Raw genomic sequence first — 23,267 nt, 5'->3', positions numbered from 1 at the left:
ATATGACCCATAGAAAGTATAGGCGAAAACAGCCAATGGGTCATACATAACCCATGGTGCCGATTACAACATTCAGGTGCTTTTAGGACCTTCATACTTGTATGTGAGGTTGTAAACGCTGACAGATGTTGAGATAAAACTTTGAAATGTCATGTGGAAGAAAACCCACCCCCTCCCCCTTTCTCTAATATGCAAATTAGCTATTTTTAGCCAAAATGCAGGATTGTACATATTGCATCATATTTCAGCCTGTATCAGAACTAGGGACTTGAAACAAGTTTCACTTTGTTGAAAAAGGTCTACTCTTTGAAAACAATGCAAAAGTTTGCGCCCTTTTTCCAAAATAACAGGAGAAAAGGGGGTGAACGCCAGATTTTTTAATTGAAATTTGAGGACTTGGCCCCTCCCAACCCCGTTTTTCTCACTTGCGCTTTCTGAATTGTACACGGTCGCGTGCTCCGATGTTTTTGCTTTCAAAAAAAAGTTATCCGATGCTCAAATAGTCTCCGAGATATACTAATTTATTCTCTAATATGCAAATTAGCCATTTTTGCCAAAATGCAGGATTGTACATATTGCATCATATTTCAGCCTGTATGAGGACTAGAGACTTGAAAGAAGTTTCCCTTTGTTGCAAAAGGTCTATTATTTGAAAACAATGCAAACGTTTGCGCCCTTTTTCCAAAATAACGGGAGAAGAGGGGGCGAACGCCGGATATTTTTTTTCATTGAAATTTGGGAACTTGGACCCTCGGAACCCCGTTTTTCTTACTTGGGCTTTCTGAATTGTACACGGTCGCGTGCTCCGATGTTTTATATTTCAAACAAAAGTTATCCGAAGTAGATTGCTCAAATAGTCTCAGATATATAACGTTTTTCTGAAATAAGTGTAAAAATCGCGCGCAAAGGCCGCGGCGAGAGAGGGGTTACTTTCGAAAACCGGCTCGGCTGTTTAAAGGTTAAATTAAACCAAGTTTTATGGTGCAATCGTCTTATCACTGAGTGGCGTTTGGTCAGTGTATCGAATCCAGGCTACGGAATTATCTGCTTTCTGTACAGGACGCTTCTTTCAAGCAGCTCTACTACAATTTGTCTTCTGATGCTGGGTCAACAAAGAAAGTTGAGTCCCCCTGCCAGCAATTGAAACCAGTATTCATGCCAAAAGCAAGGGTTCGAACAACTAGTCTGCTATATGGGACTAAGTACAGTAGACTCTCTTTAATTCGAACTTTGGTAATACGAACAAAAGATCATTCCCCTTAAAACCTTCTTTAATGACGTGAGGTTTTTGTTAATTTGAATTTTGGATAATTCGAAATTTTTTCGTATCCCCTTGGAGTTCGAATTAAAATTAGTGCACTGTATAAAGAAATAGCAAGCGATTCTTACCCTGATGGTCCGATGTCATCAGCATAGCAGTTCTTGTCTCCTGGTTTGCAGTCCTTGCAGATGTCGCCATGGTCGGTGCAAGCCGTGACTCCCAAGGATACAACACGACCGTTTCTTGTTGCTGTGATCTTGTACCATTCCCCGTTCGCCACGTATGTGCTGACCGATATGGAGGTGATGGCTGTTCTCGCGCCACCATAGGAGAAGGTTGGCTTCCCATCAAGGAGTTCTATGGCAACGAAGTCTGATCTTCCTCCAGTCTGTACCCCGAAATTGTACACGAGCAGAGAATTCGGTTTGCTGGTGGAGAATATGAGCGAGATGTCATTGGTGTTAGCATCTAGAGGTGGGAAGACCATGTAGGACAATTCGTTGAATCCATATGTTGATTTTTCGCAGTGGGTGCCGTAGTACATGTCCGGGCAGTTACACTTGTAGCCTGGTTTTAGACTGACACAGAGACCGCCATTCAGGCACGGATTGGGCCTGCAAGAATCTGCGGCTGCCTCACACTGGTTGCCCCTGTACCCTGGTCGGCAGAGGCAGAAGAAGCTTCCATCGGGCGTTTCTCGGCACGAACCTCCATTCTTGCAAGGGTTGTCGTCGCAGACGTTGCTCCTCTCGATCTCACACAGCTTGCCGTCGTACAGCGGGGGACACGAGCACTGGAAGTCGAACCCGTGCCTCCTGCAAGTGCCGCCGAACTGGCACGGATTCGGAGAGCATGGATCCTGACGCTTGTCGCATCGTTTCCCAGTAAAGCCTTCCTGGCATCTGCAGGAGAAGTCGTGGCTCACGAGCGGTGACGTGAAGATCAGGGCTTGACTGTCTGATATCTCCGTGTCCTCGTACACATGTATGCCCTCGCTACAGGAGCCTCCGTTCTCGCATGTGGACTTCTTGCATGGTGAATACCCTATAGAAACAGAAGATGTCTGCAGGAGTTGCTGTATGGCGTTTCGTTTCTGGCTTAGCGTTTCAGCAACTTTCGCCTTACTCCTATACCCCTTGGCGCCCTTTATGGCTATGGTCAACTCCAACCCGCCATCCTTGCCGTGAATACTGAACAGATAGGGCGAATCAATGGCGTCAAACGTGGACTTCAGCAGATCCACGAAGCTCTTGTAGAAGTGCGACAGGAACTTTGTGGCGGTCATGTTCTCTACTCTCAACGTCAGGCTGTTCTCCACGGTGGCGTTGTCGAACGAGATGAAGCTGACGGTCACAGTCGACATGACATCAGAATGTTGACCATCGTTGCCAGATACACTCAGAATGTACTCGGAACCAGGATGCACCTTCAGGGTGTGGAGGTCGCAACCGGCTGAGATGGAAAATCCGTGCTGCTGTCCGTTGACTATTTTGCACTGGTACTGGCCTGATGTGTCCGGGTCGTTTGGGTGTATATCTGCGATTTTTCCTACTGGCAACGCATCGTTGAAAGTATGGACCAGTACGTGGGCGCCCCTTGCTGAAGACGGGCTGTCGTTCTTGTCCAAGACAACGATTGTGATGGGATACTGCGACTTCATCCTTGGTTTCCCGCTATCCTGGACCTCCACTTCGACGTGAAGCTCCGGCGTCACCTCCCTGTCGATACTCCGAGTGGTCTTCACCAGTCCCGTATGCCGATCCACCTGCACCATGTCTTTGTGCTTTCCGCCGACGAGATGGTACGTGAACGGTGCTCCGTTTGGCGGCAAGTCGGGGTCCGTCGCACTAAGAAGCATCACGCTCGTCATCGGAGGTTCGTTCTCGGTGACGTAACCGACGACATTTGGAGGATCGAACACGGGACCGTTGTCGTTAATGTCTTGAACCAAGATGTGGACTTCTGCCGTTCCAGTTTGAGGTGGCGATCCAGTGTCGATCGCGCCAACCTTCAAGGTGTACATTGCCACGGTCTCGCGATCAAGTTTGGACGTGGTTTCTATGTCCCCTGTTTGAGGATCGACTTTGAAGACTTTCCCGATGTTCCCGCCGATTATGGAGTAAGCGAACTGGTTGTTCTTTGGCCTCACGTCTTTGTCCACAGCAGTCACAGTCGTAACTTTTGAACCGACCGGAACACCTTCCGAGATTTTAGCTTCGTACACAGGTTCCAGAAAGTCAGGAGGATCGTTTCCGTCTTGGATAGAAATGATCACTTGTGCTTCGTCGGTGTCGTTGCCGCGTATGCCTCCATAGTTCTTCGCCATCACTGTCAGCACTACTCTGTTCTGCGTTTCTCTGTCCAACTTCCGAGCAACCGATATGACACCAGTTTCTGAGCCAATGGTAAACCCACGGTCGTTGCTGGAACCGACAAAGAGGTAGTACACGTTTCCGTCATCCCCGGCGTCCTGATCAGTGGCTTGGATGGTACCGACGCTCGTTCCTACCGAGGCAGACTCGGAAACACTGAAATGGAAGACTGGCTGGATGAATTTCGGATAGAACTCGTTCTCTCCCGAGATGTACACCTCCACTTTCGTAGATCCGTACATGGTCGATCCAGGGTTGGCAGCAAGAATGTCCAGACTGTAGAGACTCTTCTCCTCGTAGTCGAAGCTGATTTTGGAAAATATTTCTCCGGTGTTGGTGTTAATGGTAAAGAGCTCCTTGCCGCTTCCTCCTACCAGTGAATACTGAACAATGGCGTTCTTCGCAGAGTCTATGTCGACCGCTCTTACTTTGTACACGAAGGTCTTTGGAGGGGAATTCTCGGTAAGGTACGCTTTGTACGAGGATTGATTGAACGTCGGTGCATTGTCATTGATGTCGGTCAGAGTCACAGTCAACATTGCTGTTGTGTGCCGCATCTGAAACCCGAGATCCTTAGCAGTGATGTTGAGGTGATACTCCTGGATGATATCGTAGTCCAAGGGATGGCGAATTGTTACGGCTCCAGTCTTGGAATTCACAGCAAACTCTTCCCTCTCGTTTCCGCTGGAGATGGAGTAACGCACCATCCCGTTGGGGCCATCGTCGTTGTCTGTGGCGGTCACAGTCACTATGGTCGATCCGAGAGGCTCGTTCTCTGGCACGATAACCTGATAGCTTAGGGCCGTGAACACTGGAGTGTATCTGTTTTCTCCTGTGATGACCAGCGTGATGATAGCCTCATCTTGCTGAGGCGGAACTCCCTTGTCGACCGCTCGTACTATCAGCGAGTACTGCTTCATCCTTTTACCGTGCAGAGAGTAGGCTACCGTGATCCATCCCGACGTTTTACCCACATTGAAGAGTTCCGATCCGTTGCCTCCTATCTTGACGTACTCCAATTCTGCATTCACTCCAAAATCTCCTTCGTCTTTGGCCCTCAGCTGGAGAACTTTCTGACCAACGGAAGCGCTCTCAGGTACCGGAGTGAAGTAGTTCTCTTCTTCAAATTTTGGAGCGTTGTTGTTGGCGTCCACAACATTGATAGTTACCATGCACTCTGATGACATCGGAGGTTTTCCATTGTCCGTCGCGATCACCGTAAGAACGTATTGGTTTTCTGGAGATGGCTCGAGCGTTGTGTGCTTGTAGCGCATGCTCTGCTTGGAAAATATCTCCCCACTAGCCGGATCCACGGTGAAGAAGTCAGATGGGTGTTTCAGGGAGTACGAAATGACCGAATTGGGTCCCTGTTTATCTCTGTCCGTGGCGGTCACCTGGCCCACAAAAGCGACATTCCTCTGCAGTTCCGGGAAATTGAAGCTGTAGTAACTGTGCTCGAACTCTGGGGAGTTGTCATTCTGGTCCTGGATGGTTATGGTCAGCGGCGTTTCCGCGCGCCAGGATCCGTCAACAGCTGCCACCTTGAGAAGGTACTCGTCTTGGGACTCCCTATCGAGCATTCCAGTGACCGTCACGTTACCCGTTAGAGGATCTATGTGGAACTTCTCGCTAGGGTTGTCGGTGAAGCTGTAGGATGCGTTCGCGTTCTCGCCGATATCCAGGTCGGAGCTCGTCACCTGGATGACGAAGGTCCCTATCTCCGCGTTCTCGGTGACGTTGACGCTGAAGAGGCGCGTAAAGCGCGGAGGATTGTCGTTCTTGTCCAGGACGGTGATGAGAACCGTCGCGGTGCCTGTCCTCTGTGGCGTTCCTTGATCGACCGCTTCTACCGTCAGGCTGTACGACCCGATCGCCTCTCTATCGAGCTTGATGTTGGTGTAGATGTCTCCCGTCTTGGCGTCCAGGGTGAAGGCATTGTCGGTGTCGCCGTTCTGCTTCAGCTGGTACAGAACCTGGCTGTTCTTCCCGGAGTCGGCGTCAGTGGCGTGGATCTGGATCACCTTCTGGGGCGGCAGCTCTTCCTCCAAGATGGTGGCGTTGTAGAGGAAGTAGTCAAGCACCGGTGCGTTGTCGTTGGAGTCCGTCACGTTGATGTTGAGCTGGACGACGCTCCTGAGCGGAGGGTCGTCGGAATCCCTCGCCTCTATCCACACCTCGTACACAGGCGACGTCTCGTAATCAAGCCCCTCCCCGACGATAACCTCCCCGGTCCTGTTGTCAATACGGAAAGCGTTCCCTACGTTTCCACCGGCGATCAAGTACTGGATCACTCCGGCATCTCCCCTCTTCGGCGAGGACGCCTTCACGCGGGTGATGACTTGGTTCTCCATGTCCTCGGAGAAGGAAAACGTCTGTTTCTGGAGGCTGATGTTCGGAAATAGATTCGCAGGTTTGAGCCTGACCTCAAGGTCGGCCATTGCGGATCGAGGCTCCTTTCCGCCGTCCGTAGCCTGAATCTGCAGAAGGAACACGCTGTTCTCCCCCACGAGCTCCTGCGACGATTTTATTACTCCCGTCTCTTGATTCATGTAGAACTTGTCCGCATCCCGTCCACTCAGGTAATAAACTATCTTGCTGTTTTGATTGATGTCCTCGTCAACTGCTTTTGCTCCGAAAACAAATTGGCCTGGAAAGAAGAGAAAAGGACAACCATTACATCTCTATTAACTACCTTGTGGACAATTGTGGTCAGCGTTAGGAAGGTCCTGCAAAGAAAAAGAAAATAATAAAGTTAACTACTATCGCACGAGACGTGCACGGGTTTGTAATCTCAACATCTGTCTCTGCTGTCCTCCTAAATATCGTCGTAAAATATAAATAGCGACAGTTTTAGTAATTCATCATTGTGGTCTTTGCAGTGACGGTTTTGTCACTTTGGTAAATCACTGAAATAAGCTACTAGATTTAGAACCTTGATGTTTTAGCTTTAGAGTTCCACATTAGCTCATAAAAGCAAACCGATGCCTCAGCAAGCCATACATTGAGAAACATATTGTAAATGTTACTAGTGGGTCTGAAGATTTTTATTGCAGCCGTATTGAGTTATTAGCACATGGAAAATGGTTACTAACTGCTGGTGAGCGAAAATCCATTATATTTTTTCTTTGTCCCAACGCATAGCCCCGAACTGCTCATTTGATAACACCAAAATATTTAAACTTGTAGAGGGGAAGGGCAGATTTTAAAAGGAGTAATCAAATAGCCGCCTACAAACCTTAAGTTTACGATGCTCAGGCGACTGAACCACAGCTATAGCTCTTTTCAGTTCTTACGACGGGCGCTCTAGAAGCTGGCAAGGGAAGTGGGGAGCGGGAAAACGACCAATCCAGCGCGATAAGAATCGCAGCAACCTGTAGAACGAGGTTCACGTAGTAATTGTTTCCGCCACGTCGTATCTCTCGGCGCCACTGCTGTTGTATGGTTGGTCTGCGGCGAATTCTCCGCTCCCCACTTCCCTTGCCAGCTCCTAGAGCGCCCGCCGTAAGAACTGAAAAGAGCTATAATACATGCGCGCTCTCCTAACCTTCTCCGCATTTATCGCAAGTATGATAGAAATGCTATTCCTGACATGCTAGTTCTTAGTTCGGGATCCATGGAGCATTTATGATGAATATTCACAAAGGATGAACATAATCATAATTTAGATAATTTGGTCATAAATTAAACTGACGTCACCTACAAAATCAGCATACCTACTTTAAGTAAAGCCTGTGCATTCAACGTCATCATTGGTAGGTCATGAATCGCAACGTTGTACCACAATCAATGCAGTAATATCGTGTTTTATCCTTGGCCAAACAATGGCGACGTTGCAGGAGGATACTAAAAAATCTAGCATGTAAATTTTAATACCCCTGGAAATCTTTTGTAAGGGGCGGATGTCCCCTTGTCCCCGTCAAGTTACGCCGATGGGCTTCCTTATAAGAAAGCATTGAATCATCAAATGCATCACGACAATTAACCAATATGATAGCGAAAACAATTTTTTATATTGAACGTTTTGAGCATATTCGATAAATCATGTCCAATCAGGCAATGCGAATTTTATAAGATCTACAGGTTTCGTCTAAACCTAACAATATCTTGCTCTGGGTCTTGGTGTGCGTGAGGTAAACTCTGAAATACAGTCTCCCTGTTTTGGTATCGAATACCACCACGCAAATGTTCTTGCAAGCCAGAAACTGTACAATAAAAAGTAGCGGTAGTCTAATGATACGTTGATAGCGTTCGACATCTTTCTACTCGAGAGTGCATCCACAGAGTTTGCATATCGCAAGCACATTTCTTCTTTATTTTCCTGACCAGTCACAAGTGCATTCAAAATGTACACAGGCGGAGGTTCATGCATTGTCCTCGGAAAGCAAACCGCTGTTCACTCCCGATTACGACTGTTCCGATTTTCACGGACGTTACTCGGACTGGTCAAAATTATCTTGGGAAACATTCCATGAATATGCAATGGTACTTAACGGCAATATCTATGACTGGCGATTTCCCGGTGCTCGCGGTCTCCGCACTCAAGCAAGTATTGCAAGCCTGCATTGTAGTGTTTGAAGAGAATATGCGAAAAGAGGTTCAGCACACAAAAGCATGACGTAAAGAATTTATGAGATTTTCTCTCTCTCTTCGCCGAAGCTCCTTTCCTAATGCTATTATCACCTTAGTGAACAAGAGCCCTTGTGATGGAAAGGAATAGTATGTACATACGTGCATGGCTTCTGCCTCTCCTCATATTGTTTGCTTGTTTCGTCTGCTCTCCAAGTGCCTGTTCACATTCAGTCACGAACGATCTTCCAGTTACTTTTGTGTGCATTATATTTACACAAATAAGCCAAGTTTCGATGAAAACTAACTTTGCAGCATCTACTGCATCGAGTTTCCATAACTTTCTTCCGGAATCGATTCTTATGTACAAATTATATAGGGATGATTTTATTTTTAAATTATGAAAATAAATATATTTTGGTACTACAATTTTCATAGTTATCAGTTATTATTGTTATTACTTTCATTATGGTATGGAGACATTCCTATGGTGGTATTTCTTTCTCCCTGCTTACAAAGAAAAGTACACGGATATACAAACCCAAGGTATCAAATTCACAGAGAAGGACCCGTTGGATATTTTTTGTTTCCTAGAGCTTTCGCGAATCTTTGGAATCCCTCGCAAATCTCCACAAAAACGATTGTCTGGCATAATAGGTACCGAGGGGGTGGTTGTACACCCCTTATAACTATATGAAAGCAAGTTTTTGTCGTACATCTCGCAAAAAGAGACCTGCCACTCCATTTTCGATTACGATTGACATGTCCTAAGAGTAAGCTAAGTCCCAATTAACTTCTGTGTAATATAACTATCGCTTTAAAAGTACCATTCAGGAATAATTGATGTTATGTCATGAGCAGTCATATTTAGTCGCCTATAAAAATTAGCTACGAAATAATTTACATTATTATTTTTCTTAGTTTCTCATTACTTTGACTTTTCTTATACATTATTAGCATGTAAGTAATATTGTGGATTAGATATTTTTAATGTGCATATTGGCTAAAGCTGCTCTCTGCAGCTATAAAAGATTCAAAAATCAATGATGTAAACATTGTGACCTTTCTTCTATCAACGCTTTCCGAGGATAATTCGATATATATCAACCTCGTACTACGTGCTTGGGTGCTGAAAAGAAGGAAAAACTTTTCAGGCTCGGTGGCAGAGGGCGTTAAATGACAGACTTTCGATCTCGCCACCAGAGTTCCCAGGTTCGAGTCAGCATCAGTGTTCTTAGTGGGTGTCCTTTCATCAATTTGACCTAACCATCACTCATCGTCACTATCAGCCAAAAGTGGCAGAAAAGCGACGCTAAATAACATCATGACAAAAAATAAGACAAAACTGTAATTAAATACTTTGATAGTCTTAATATATGAAGCTTCTGTAGCAAGATGGGCCAGCTATATATTGCCGAAATGTACATATCTGCTGAACATCTACTCGATATCATTTCACTTTCGTCTTATTTGTTGAAGTTTTGTTTCAAATCCACTTTATGCTCCGATACCAGACCCGTCTTATTTTTATAAACGAGGTAACCGATAATAAAGTCAGAAAAATACATTTAGCTTTTGGGGAAACTATAAAAATGAAGTCTTCTTTTTATAAGTAATAGAAGTATTATCATGTTTATGACCATGAAGCAAAGTTTGTACATGGAACATCTTCGTTATCCATTTCCAGGAACAGAACTTGTTTTATTAAGTGTGCAGAAGTACTCAACATCGACTATTGGGATCCTTTTTATTACCAAAACTTTCATCTGGTAAGGCGAAAAGAACGGCATTTACGTTAACAAGCTATTAGTTCCTTATGACTCTATACGTATAATCAAAAGGATGATTGCAGCACACCTGTCGTGCACCTTGACACCGAACGATATTGACAGTGTTGCCAGACCAGAAGATAAAATCGCTCTCAACATGCTAGATTCACAAAGCTGCAACACGTGATTTCGTGGATGTTGATAGTTGATAACGCACACATCAAGCACGTTTATACATGTGTATATCCATAGGCGCCAACTCCATGGGGCTTTGGGGGGGGGGGCTCGAGCCCCCCAATGTTAACGATGTGGGGGCAGAGCCCCCCCCCCCAAATAATTTTGCTTAAGAGGATCTAATGTATTATTTTGCTTCTCTTGTAAAGTTTACTCTGAATTGTGCCACATGAAATTAACTTTAAATACACATTTGAAATGTTCTATCAACTTTGGGGGGCTATGACCAGAGACAGCAAAACACATGACTTATTACTATATACTAAGTATGTAATTATGAGTATTGTTAAAATTTTTACTAAAAAGAGTTTCAAAAGAAGATGTGCATGAACTAGGAGAGTGGATGGGACGTTCGGGCTACAAATGGATCTCACATGACATTCAGAACGAGATCATTGATATATTAGGGAGATCTGGTTTGCGCTCCGTGGCAGCAGATATTAAAAGTAGGGAATATTTTGCTCTTATGGTTGACGAAACTTGTGACATATCCATCCGTGGACAATTAATATTCTGCATTCGAGCTGTGAATAAAAATTTTGATATTTTTGAGGAATTCATGAGCTTTTATGAAATTCCGAACACTGAGGCCAAAACTTAAAAAGGGAGAGAGTGAGTCATTCATTAATTTATTTCAATGATCAGAGCACCCCAATAATTTTGACAAGTTGGCGCCCCTGTGTATATCTAAGGGTTATCTAACTATAAAAATACAATGATAGAACAAATTATTTTCCTTCAGTCAAGCTGTGTGAACATATACGAGAATATTTATTGATAAGTCATATATTTTTATTTTATCGTAATTGCAAAATTAATCCATTGGTGCCCAATTCCATTGGTTAGTACTGGACACAAATACACGTGAGAGAAAAGTAGGTTGAATCGACGACAGAGACACCTACCAGTGGCGGAGCGCAGTTACAATTAGTAACAAAAAAAATTATGATGCCAGAGTGGGACGGGCGTACGATAAATAGCTAGTCCCCCTTCACCCCCGTCAGTTGTACAATAAATTAACTTTTACCCCAAATACTCTGCCATCTCATTTTTTATTATCGACTTATGTATATATCAGTGTAGTAACTTCTTCAAACGAAATCAGGATGAATCTCTGATAAATTAACTGGAAGAAGAATCTGGAAATGTTTTCTCTTACTTCAACACAGCTGCACAGACAGGAATCTCTTTTGGAGAAGAATTTGGATTTTGGATTTGGATTTGATTTGTTGTTTTAAGTCCACTTTATGCACAGTAAGGCTAATCGGGACTGGACCTACAGTTTAAAGTGGGATCCGAACCACTTGTGCCTCCACCGGGCATCGAACCCGGGACCCCTTGATTACAAGGCGACGACGCTACCACTGCGCCATCGGGGAGGCCTTTTTTGGAGAAGGGAGAGGCTTCATACTGCCAAATATTTTATTCGTGATCCTTTGTATTTTTTGCTTGAAACATTTTTAATAAGGTTACATATAATACACAGATATTAAAAAATAATAATAATGATTTGAGAGAATTGTTAAAGGATAGGAAACACTCCTCTTTTGGACTCTGAGGTGGATGCTCCTTCAACCCCAAACCCTTCAATCCCAAGATTCAACGTAAGAGCCGCTCACATTAGCCTTCTGATACTAATAGTGAGTAATACACTCAAGCAAACTTATCACTTCAGTTATGGGGGTTGAACTGGACCTGTGTACTCTCGGCGGTGACCTTGACCTAACAACACAAGGTCAATTTCAAACTGCTACGAAGAAATAGCAGCGGAGTCCAGTCTTGAGAGAGAGATAAAGAAGCGGCGATGGAACTCTATGCACTAACAAAATTGTTACTCAATGAAATACCGATTGGAAGGACTGGAGCTGCCAAAATGTTGTTGCCACACGGACACGGTGTTTAATTTTTGTGTTAGTGAACCTCATTATTTAACGCTGCCATTTCATTTCGATAGACCACTGATCATATATTTCTTAAAGACTTTTTTATGAAACAAGAACCGTTTCATTAATAGATCAGCAATGCTAGAATTTGTGTATGCATCCTGCTCCACCCACTACATCGTCTTCAAGTTGATTCAAACAAGGATCCTTCCTTCTATCCTCAAACTCGAAAAAGGAAATTCGCAGCTAGGAATTTTCAATTCAAACACTGCAGATCACAAAATCGTAACACATGAGAAATGTGCACAAAATTTAAACATGTAAAAGAAATTAACTTCACAAAATTACACAAAATAATGGTTTATATTTAACTCATACGCTGTTTACCCTGTGTGGCAGAGGAGGGAAGAATGACACTCAGAGCAAAGAGATTATTGCCCCTGGACTCAACCTTCCACTGAGTTTTGGGGCCCCTTTCAAAAAACATAACAGGTGTAGACAATGTGGGAAATTAATTTCAGCTCTTATTTCAATATGAAAAGGTTTGGGGCCCCCTTGAAAATATTTAGCGTGATGTTACATTTTAAATATCACGTGTAAAACTAATATTAGCGGTCATGGATTATGGTCATGAATTACCAAGTGTGAATAAACATCAAAATTGGTTCATCAACTGAATCTTTCTACTGGATTCGTAACTGTAGACAATTGACACACTACACTACTTTTACGACAAACTGCGAAGCTATAAAGGTATGAGATGAGGAATATTTTCCTGTCGATTTCTATCTCGGGAGCAAATAAGTTAATTCTGCATTTCGGAAGGGACCCGTATGACAAGTTACCCGGGCCCCTTTGGCTGAGACAATACGCCACTGCTTATTATTGCAGACGTCGTCATATAATGAACACTATCTGTGGAATTTCTGAGATGATATAAAATTTCAGGAGAACATTTCGGGACCACTACACCTCCCCCCCCCCCACCCTTGCATTGCGGGGTTTGCCGCTACGCCACTGACACCTACATTCTTGGTTCGAAGTCTTGCATGGTATAAAGTCTCTGTCAGGACGCCGAACCGATGACAACGCCGTCTATCACGCTCGAGCATCAAAAAATCACCAGGATGCTGGTAATTTCTTTCAAGGACATTATCCTGAGCGTCTCTGACCCTTCACGGCTGTTTACTGGACATTTTAGAAATTTACTGCGCTTTATTCACTCGTTGGCAGCTTCCAGATAAGCCGGCGAGGTTCTTTGACACCACAAAAAGATAAAGGAGGGCCGTGGATTCTCTCAAAATGGACGATCACGTTCCGCTTGCTCTTCGTATCTGATTCATCTGACTCTTGGCCTCCTCGGACCTTACAAAAGAACGTGTTGGAGCAAGTGTACCGGGTTGTATAAGCCAGCTCCTTTATATGGCGCTCCTGCTGCCAGAACATCGTGTAAATTCAACTTTAATCAAACTTGTACGGTGGTTATATTCGTTCGACAAACATGCGCAAGTTTCAAGAGGTCATTCTTTGAAGTTTCAGGTTCCACGTCACGATGGTCGTGGAATCTATTTTTAAGAGTTAACTAACTGGGGTTTGGTAACACGATTCTACAATGACGCATCCGAAATCACCCAAAAATCGTGTAAAATAAATACTTGATCCAACAGATGGTCTGATCAGTGAACAACTAATGATTGAATGCAAAACCACAGACTAACAACTAGGTAAAATCGGCGAGGGTAAATAATCTGTCAACTTGCAGGAACGATGGTCACAAACTGAATCTATAGATTATAATGTTTACCTCAAGTGCTCAACCCTGGTTAGAGTCCAGCACAGTTAATTCTGCCGTGCGATGCGCGAAACAACTAAAGAAGCAGTGTTGCTAATGGAGCAGATAGAAAAATCGCTGCAGTGCGCCGATGCACAGCTGTTACGTACAACAATAAAATTAGAGAATTAAGGTCTATCTAACGTTGAGTTTTAAACGTCATGCATTATACCAGGACTAGGATTAATATGTACTAACAAGTGGCTTTGTATGTAGCTACATACATATGGACTAAAAGTTCGCAAAATATGAACTAACACATAAGTAAAATTATCAAAAATGCTGCAAAGAAGACTTCTTCATACGATTCCTTATTTGAGTGATTTCAAACAAAATAAAAAAATATATACGTATATATTATTTTTCATTGCATTAATGCACTGGTGGCGTTCTAACTTTTCACTCCCAAAACCCGTATACACTGGTATGGAACTGCAACGGCAGATAATAACATGCCAACGTGTTAAACCGCTACAATTGCACCATAACACTCCTCCTCAAACAGTATTATTATTTCCTCTCTGAGATCTGCGACAGTCGGTTGCCTTTGTTGTACATTTACAAAGGATGCCCGCTTCCACAACAATAACAAGTACATATACTGCCACTAGACGATAAGCTGCGCGGCTTTTTCTTTTGTTATGAACCAGGGCCGGCGCTAGTCATTTTGCCTCCCTGGGAGGTGGCGGCAGATGCCGCTCTATTTCGACCCCCCCCCCCCGGTCATTACGCAGCAACGGAAAATTGAAAATCAATATATTCCTAACTAAAACATCAAAATATAAAATAAATAATGAGACTTCTTATGCTATTTCAATACTATTCAGCGCAAAAGAATATCTCGCTCGATCACAGTTTTCAATAGGCTTATTTTTTTCTTCTCTTCAAATTTTGCCGCTCGGTTCGCCCTCCTCTTCCGCCGGCCCTGCTATGAACTTGGTCACCCATCAAAGCATGGCAATTTTAACACAGAAAACAATATGTATCGCATTAAGCAGCAAAAATGACAGCCTCCTCTATGCAATTTCTACAAGAACACCTGCCGGAGCCAGAGTTGAATTGCTTAGAATTTCCCGAGCTTGGCTATGCAAGGTTTTTGATTTCAACTTCGACAGAACTGGAGGCATTATGGAATTTAACGTTCATTAGCAAACACACACTTTTACATACACACACGCACACAACGTCAAACCGGTCAAATACTTAGTATAAAATAAAAATATGGTGCTTCCAATCCAACAAAACTCACCGCCACGTTACCTGCCTTTCCCTTCCGTGACAGAAATAGTGCTTCATTATTACAGTTGGCAACACTAGTTACTAGCTAGCCAATGAACATGCACTGCATAAAAGAAGCAACGACTACGCCGTGCTATATTGCCACATTACCGTCCCTGCCGAACGGTATGAACCGCGAGCTGGAGCGCTATTCAATTGTTTTCAATGATGTTTGCGCGAGTGTGTCCAGGAATGGAATGACAATATGGCAACATGGCAAGGTTTTCGAGCAGGGTAGAACACGTACGCAACGGCAAATTTACGTGTTGCTTAAGCTTTTTGTTTTTTTTCCTTCCTTGCCTCTCATTCTATATTTTTGCTTCATATTTTTCAAATCCTTTCTTCCATCTGGGCATTCATTGAATAACATAGCCAGATATTAGGCACACCTGATACTGCCTTCTGACACGACCAATGTTGCCAGTACACTTCGTAAATGAACAAAAAACATACTTTTTAATGAATATGCCAAAATTAACCCGATAAATTGTCTGTAATGCATAAAATGAGTAGGTTTTTATCGTTCTTGTTTTCAATTCGACACATACCCACACAGACCAGCGATACACATGGAGAATTATTGCAAGGGACTCTGGAGCTGTATTGCATCCATGTGTGTTTTTGCTTCGTACAAAAACTTTCATACACCTTTGTAGCTTTCCCCACACTGAACGTCCATGTAGAGCATGGTTCCTTGTTTAATGTTTTAAAAATCCACATATACCAAGTTAATACTGCAACGCCCCTTGTGTGCACAACTTATATTAGTATACCACGGCTACAGTATCTTCAGGGTAATGGGTTCCTTGTTTGAGAATGCAAATAAGAAAGCGTTATAGCCAAAGGATATGATGAAAATGTGAGTCTATATTCTGAGAATCTTCACAGTTACAGAGATTGTACAATATATGTACAGTGTCTCTCAAAAGTTTTAGGACAACGACATTTTAAACTAGGCAACCCACATTACGTAAAGCGCATGTGGGTTGCATGTAGAGTTAGGCTCAAAATTCAGGCTTGCCATATGCACAATAGATATTTATGAAATACGCGAAAGGAATAAAACCAAGCATTATTGTATAAAACTCTAATAAAATATCAGTATTACATTTGTCGCAAATAAGAAATACTTTCTGAAAGAAAAACTCGATTTTCTAGTATTTCATCGCTGATGAGTCTACACAAAGGAAAAGAGGAGAGAGGAAACGAAAAGTGACAACAAATGAGAGGAGAAAAGAGCGAGCGATAGGGGAAGAGGAAAAGTAAAGGAGGGAAGAAAAGATAGGACAGATGTGGATAGGAGAAGTAATGAGGAGAAAGGGAAAAGATGCGAGGAAAGATGAGGAAAATGGATTAAAGAGGAGAAGAGAGGAGGGATACGAGATGAGAGGAGAAGAGGAGGTTTGAGAGGAGAGGAGGGGACGAGAAGAGGGGAGTTGAGAGTAAAGTAAAAGAGAGAACACGAGAAGAACGAAAAGAAGAGGAGAAGAGTGCAGTGGAGTCGGAAATCTAAGACAGGAGGGGAGATAAGAGGAGTGGAGAAGAATGGGATGGAGACAAGAGGCGAGAACAGGAGGGAAGGCGATATGACATATAAGAAGAGTAGAATAAGGGGAGAGAAGAATGAGAAGAAGAGAAGAGAAAGGAGGTGAGAGGAGAGAAGAGGTATTTGCAGAAGATATCGTCTCGGCGTCAAGAATTGATGCATTGATCAAAATATCGACATGAAACATTCAATAATATTTTAAAATGAATTGGAGAATGTATTAGATTGGTGCAAAATGCTTTCTGGCTGAGTTCAGAGCGGATTAACATCTGCCACGTAAGATATTTGATTCTACCTGCGATTATACCACTAAAAACATGAATGTAATTTTCATATTTATAAGAATTATCCAATTTTTCTCCACTTCTCAGTTCGTTGAAATGAAGGTTTTGTTATTTAACATTTCTCCTCCCCCCATCGTTAATTCCCAACAGAATCATTCCGTTTCACACTGCTTGGACAATGAACACAATGGGATATGTCTAAAACATACGAAAGTTTTCTGCCACCGGAGGGGTTTGAACCTATACCGCGTTTGGTAGAACCTGTCCCGCTTCCCGCGCTAGGGAGCGCTCAACAGTTTCCGTGCTGGGAAAGTCAAAGCCAGGCAGCCAATTAAAATACGCAACGTCGCAACAGCGTCTACGTAAACGCCTCTCTTCTGGCTTTCATTCGCTCCTCGCTGCCCAGCAGACGATTTTTTCCTCGTTTCTCATTGACACCGAAACTGTTGAGCGCTCCCTAGCGCGGGAAGCGGGACAGGTTCTACCAAACGCGGTATAGGACCATCAGATTGACAATTTACAACGGTAACCACTACAAACTTTCGTTCTTGAGAATAGCTAAGAGGAGCTGACCAGTGTGAAATGTAGATGCAACTCTCCTCCTACATGTAATGTGCAAAGAATCCTTGTTTGTAACAAAGAAAACGAAGATAGAACGAATCGGCGCAAACATTTAATGGAGAGTTGCACATGATGAAAACTTTTCATTCCATATTTGCGGAGGAATTCTTGCATTGAACTGGAGTGGGTAAAGGGGGTAAAATTAGTATTTTCTAAATTACCACAAATATAAATAGTTATTTCATTAATATTTGTCAATGTCTTTGAAGCAGTACACAATTATCGTTAGAGTATCATAATTCATGATCTTATATGTAAAAATATCCCTTTGAACATGTGTCAATTCATTATTTTTTTTTTTTTTGTAAATTCCAGATGCAGAACAATGTAGCCACTCTACACTGCTATTACAAATAATGTTACAATGCTCTTGTTTTATAAAGGGAGAACAACACGTAGTAAGGAGACTCGAACCTGTCACTGTTAGAAACAATTGGAGTAACCTCTCAAAATAAGCGTAGACGAAACTGAAATATTTTGCTTCTACAGTGTATTATATCACCCTTAAAGTCAGAAGATGTGCTTAAACAAACAAAGAGTACATTAAAGTTCCAGATCCACGTGCAATACACAATTTACCCAAAATGAGTATGTGAAGAAGTGAGGATATATGGATACACAAAGATGAACGTACCTGGCTGCGTTTTGTCTGGAATGTGGACGTTGTACTTCTCCTCGGAAAACGAAGGTGCATTGTCGTTTTGGTCCATAACGAGAATTGTAACGTTGGCTGTTGTGGAACGTGGTTCAGTCACGCTCGAATCCCTCGCCACCAGAGTGAGATGGTAGACGTCTCTCTCCTCCCTGTCCAAGGGGACTGCAGTTGTCACTAGTCCAGAAAGCTCATCCACCTTGAACCTTTCGGACAGAGTACCCACTAGGGAATACCTGCAAAGAACAAAAGAAAGTGTTGTAATGACTTCTGCACAACATTCACCCACAGAGGTCTGATCATCTTTTAGCGACATTTGCCATTCATAAATGTAGACACTTAAACGGATAAAATAGACATAAATATAAACACTTATTAAACACAATAGAAATCTTCAGACGAGAACTACCATTTCTAAGCCACAACTGATGAATACTCTGTGCCGGGAAGTGGGTAGATAAGTGCACTAAAATCTTTATTGTCATGACTTGTGGAATCGCACAATTCACTTGTAGTTTGACAGTCGTGTGAGAAGTAATTTGTTTTTCAGTTATTATTTCTTTTAACGTTCCTCCTTGTCGTCACTTCATTCCTAAAGTGATGAGTATTAATTTCTCATTAATGCTAACATAGTGCGTGGCTAATAAAAGGTTAACGACAAGTATGATAATAATAACGGACTATCGCTTTCCCAAAGTCAGATACCTCACGCCTTCCAAATTCGAACCCTTCATGAAAAAATACGCTGTGGATCTTTTGACATAGATTGTTATCTTAATTTGTTTTACATGGATATTCAGGGTTTTGTGGAAAACTGAAATTATACCGAGAAAAATCTATTTTCAATTTAAGACATGTGCCTTATCCTTGTAAAAGTTAAAGAGTCAGGTTTCTTAAACATTTCTAAGTTTTCAAATATAATTGTGTTTAAATAACATAATGCAAATCCCAAGTTTATTTTAATATTCTGTGCATAATAAATAACATTTGGGAGTTCAAAGTTGGGGATAAACTTACTTTCGTACATTTTTTAAAAGCAGTAATTTACGCCATTCTGCTAAATTTGTTTAAGCTCTTTGCAGTGTTTCTCTAAATGGATTCAACCATAAGAAGTTATTAGAAATATTTCAGTCCCCTTTGATATGATCGTGTACATAAATGTTAACATACAATATCATCGTTTGTTTATGTTGTTACACTCAGGGTGTAAACAAACTAGGAGTGAGTGTATGTGTGGAGGATGAACTTTGTACCCTTCAAATCAGAAATGTTGCTGCGCCAATGACCATATTTGGTGGCATTCAAGATGGAAAATGATGAAATGATAATTTTTGCCAATCTGACAGTATAGGCGTCTGTGATCAAGCGTTGAAGAATCGTCTCCCTTCTACAAGTCGTTGAATTGAACGTAATTGAAAGTTCCTATTGGAAATCTTGAATGGTCTGAAATTGCTCATGTACACGATCGAAGAAACTTGGACAAGTTCACATTTGACCAAAACATGGCAGTGTTTACGGCTACGACATGGAAAGAAATAGACTAACGATTAACCATAACAGATATTTTTTTTTTCCAAAGGAAGAAGTACGACCTATTAGAAACTCTAAAGAAGTGTGATGTTGATGTATTGTCTCGAGTCCGCTTTAGACGAGCATTTCCTTTAACATTTTTGCTAGCATAAATGATAAGTAAATGCTTCAAAAAATCTTATAGCAGATAGTAACGTACTTTATACGAAAACGAAAGCATTTCTTGAAACATTTAGATTAGCTTTTGCGATTACAATGTATTATATATACAGCACGAAAGACACATCGAGTTACATCATCTATGGTGAGTGCACGGTGTTTACAATTGAAAAAAACTAAAATATTCTTCCATACTTTTACAGTAAACGCTATAAAGTATGTATGTAATCAGCGCCATTCTTTTGTACCTAAAATCATTTAATACGAAACTTTATTCCTCTCGGTTGAATAGTTATCGTCGTTTAAAAGTGTGAAGTGATACGTTGTTTACATCTCAGCCGGCCACCATTACATCTGCATTCGTGACCTAGAGGTCGCTTTTCGATAATCGATTTCAATAGCATGTGCTCTGATTGGTGTTCAGTCAGACTTGGATCGTGTTAATTAGAACCAATCATAAATAGAAGTTATTTGACCGAACCTTGGATCCAATGAGAAAAATGGCGTTGTCTCTGAAGTCATTTCCTTTTAAGCGTCCAATTCAAGGACTTGTTCATGATTTATTTGATCGTGTACAAGGCGCTTATGACACTTTGATGGTCAAATGATAGTTCCCAGAGTTGCCACATACGAGCGTGGTACGCACTAGGTCTCAAACTACAAACGCCACGCCACACCTTCACTCGTTGGTACAGACCAGCTATATTGATATTGCATTTAGCACAAGCAAGAATAAAGAAACACAAGGTATATATTAAAATTACATGGCACTTGGCTCCCAATTACTTGCCATAAAAACCTGGGCAGCGTGACCACAAGGAGTGTATTACCAGACGCAGTCGCAGGTGAAAATCAACCAATAAGTTCATTTGCAGCAAACCGCACGGAGGGGGAACGGGGGCATTATCATCGATATTGACCAGTAATGGTAGTACTTGAGGTGAAACAGTTCCATCTACATTCAAAAAAGTCTTGAATCGTTGGCGTAATGGAGCGAGCCGGATTGTTCCAACCTCGCAGCTGCAATTGCGAATGCCAGAAAATTGGCCACAACCCTTCCTTGCATCGAGGTCCGGCCATATTTCTCTCTACGGCTTCTCGATAAAATATATACAGTACCACCGGGCGGGGAAGGATAGGAGAGAAAAGCAATACGTTATCCTTGACATCCCTACTAATTTTTGTTGTCGAGTGAGGTCGTAAAATGCTCTCACTGGTCTTTTACATTCCATGTGCCAATGCCTGCCCTCCGCTTGCAAAGCGTGTGAAAAAGACAGCTGCTGCTACAAGCGAAGAAGCGATCGTGTAAGATTTGCCCTTGCACAGTTTCTGCCCATGTGCGAAATGGATAGATCAGATCGACTGTTAGCAAGGTCAACGCTAGGCACAGGCGGCGCCACTGGTGTCCGAAGGATGTTTGCGCGCCCTCTGTTTTACGACCAACATCCCTTTCTGTACCACTTAATTTCCTATATGATGATTGTGGTGTGCTCAATATTTGGTGAAGAAGGAGATAGTCATGGACTCCTTATTTTTTCTAAAATCTAAATATCGCTTGGAATGGATTTCGTGACTGTCCCTTAATAAACTTAATTTAATCACTATTCATCGTCGCGATTAGACGAAAGAGGTAAAGAAGCGCCGTGAAATCCCCCCCCCCCCCGCAAAAACAGAATATCAAATATTTCCTGGTGACGACATAACTCGCCGACCAATATTTCGTGTTATTTCGGTCTATTTGTTCAAGTACGCCTACACTTTATTTATCATTATATCTAAACATTCAAATTATTCAGCACATGCACACAACTTTCCATCGGTTCCAAAGGCATTTCGCCTTTTCCATGTGAAATTCTAACTCCAAACAGACTCCCACACATTGAAATCCATATTTGGTTTGGAGACCTACATACATAAATCAAGTGTAATGAAAGGTACACAGAAATTAACTTCGGAGGTGGGGGAGGGGGGAGAAAATTGTAAACATAGCTAAATTTGAGCTCCAGGAACTCTCTAACCCACCTCTCCCCGGGCACACAGGCAATTCAGGAAGAAAAGAAAAAAAGAGGAAACTTCGGCGAAGAGGAAGAAGTTAAAGCGTAAATGCTATCTGCATGAAAGTGCCTGCAGCCCAATCTAACCAATGGGTAAGTGTGACACGGCATATAATGCTGGTCCACAAAATCGAAGACTTTTTTTCCTTCCAAGGAGGGACGTTGTTTCAAGAGGTGTAATGGAACGGCCAGCCATTAGGCTTGCCATTACGCAACCACTTTGCACACAGATATGCACAGGGTGTTTGCAGAGTAAGGCGAGAATTTTCACTTGAGTCGAATGGACGCGAAACAAACAATGAGCACAATGGACCCCTCCCCAATGCTGCAGTCGTTTGTTTTCTGTGCCTGGCAATGTGCAGTTCATGTGCCTTCCTTTATCAGATGCATCTTCCTTTTTCAGATTCTATTGTTCGTCTAAACTGATGATTTAACTATAGAATTCTGCAGTACAGATATTAGCAATTCCAAATCAAGAATTAGCACACTACAATCACAATGATAATTTCTTCGTTTGTTGTGTTATTTTATTAAATTATTTTATGAGTAAAACAATGCCTTAGTGCTTCTCAATATAAATAATTTCCTCCGTAACCCCTCCCCAAAATACATGATAACAGTATAATATCACGTCGTGTAACCTGACACAAAAATGTACATTTTAATCGCAAAATTAAGGTTTGACTGATTCAATATGGCGGCTGCTATCAGAATATTACATAAACATTTTTGTTGAAATTAAAATAAGTTTCAGAATAGCCTTTCAGAAACTACAATCAGATTACGTATATTGTCTTTGAATGGTTTTAAGCACATGCAATTACACAATTATTTCCACACAGAGTCAACTCAGAATGGTGGGATCTTCTGGATAATATTTTAAATTTACATGTAGTGCAGAAAAAATAGACACGCGCATGAGTATGTAATCTTGGTTTCTTTCTTTTCTTTCTGAAATGTTGTTAGTCGGTTGCCAGGGGAAGTATGCATGAATGTTGTTATGCATCACAAGTAAAGCACATTACGCGAAAATTGCTGAATATGCTGATGTGCAAACATGCTTTAAAAACATCAGTTCGAATTATGTTTGTCGACTAACTCTGTAACAACGAAATATTATGGTTGGCGTGTTCTCGTGAATAGTTGAGTTGACCTAAATATGTTGTGTGTACGCAGAGAATTATTAGGACAGCATTGCATATGTTACTATAGTGCGTAGACTTCCAT

General features: G+C 42.2%; 1 protein-coding gene across 1 annotated transcript in view; it reads right to left on the bottom strand.

Moving 5' to 3' along the window:
* ft (cadherin-related tumor suppressor fat) overlaps positions 1-23,267 on the bottom strand; it is a 372,095-nt gene that overhangs the window by 10,186 nt on the left and 338,642 nt on the right. The window contains exons 8-9 of the mRNA XM_083125080.1: positions 18,280-18,533; positions 1,390-6,280 (exon numbers count right to left, since the gene is read on the bottom strand). Of these exons, the coding sequence (XP_082981206.1) occupies positions 1,390-6,280; positions 18,280-18,533 (5,145 nt within the window). The remainder of the gene's footprint in view (positions 1-1,389; positions 6,281-18,279; positions 18,534-23,267) is intronic.

Source organism: Lepisma saccharinum, chromosome 7 (genome assembly GCF_977018435.1).
Source record: "Lepisma saccharinum chromosome 7, izLepSacc3.1, whole genome shotgun sequence".
NCBI classification, from domain to species: domain Eukaryota; kingdom Metazoa; phylum Arthropoda; class Insecta; order Zygentoma; family Lepismatidae; genus Lepisma; species Lepisma saccharinum.
This window is presented reverse-complemented; position numbering and strand designations above follow the sequence as displayed.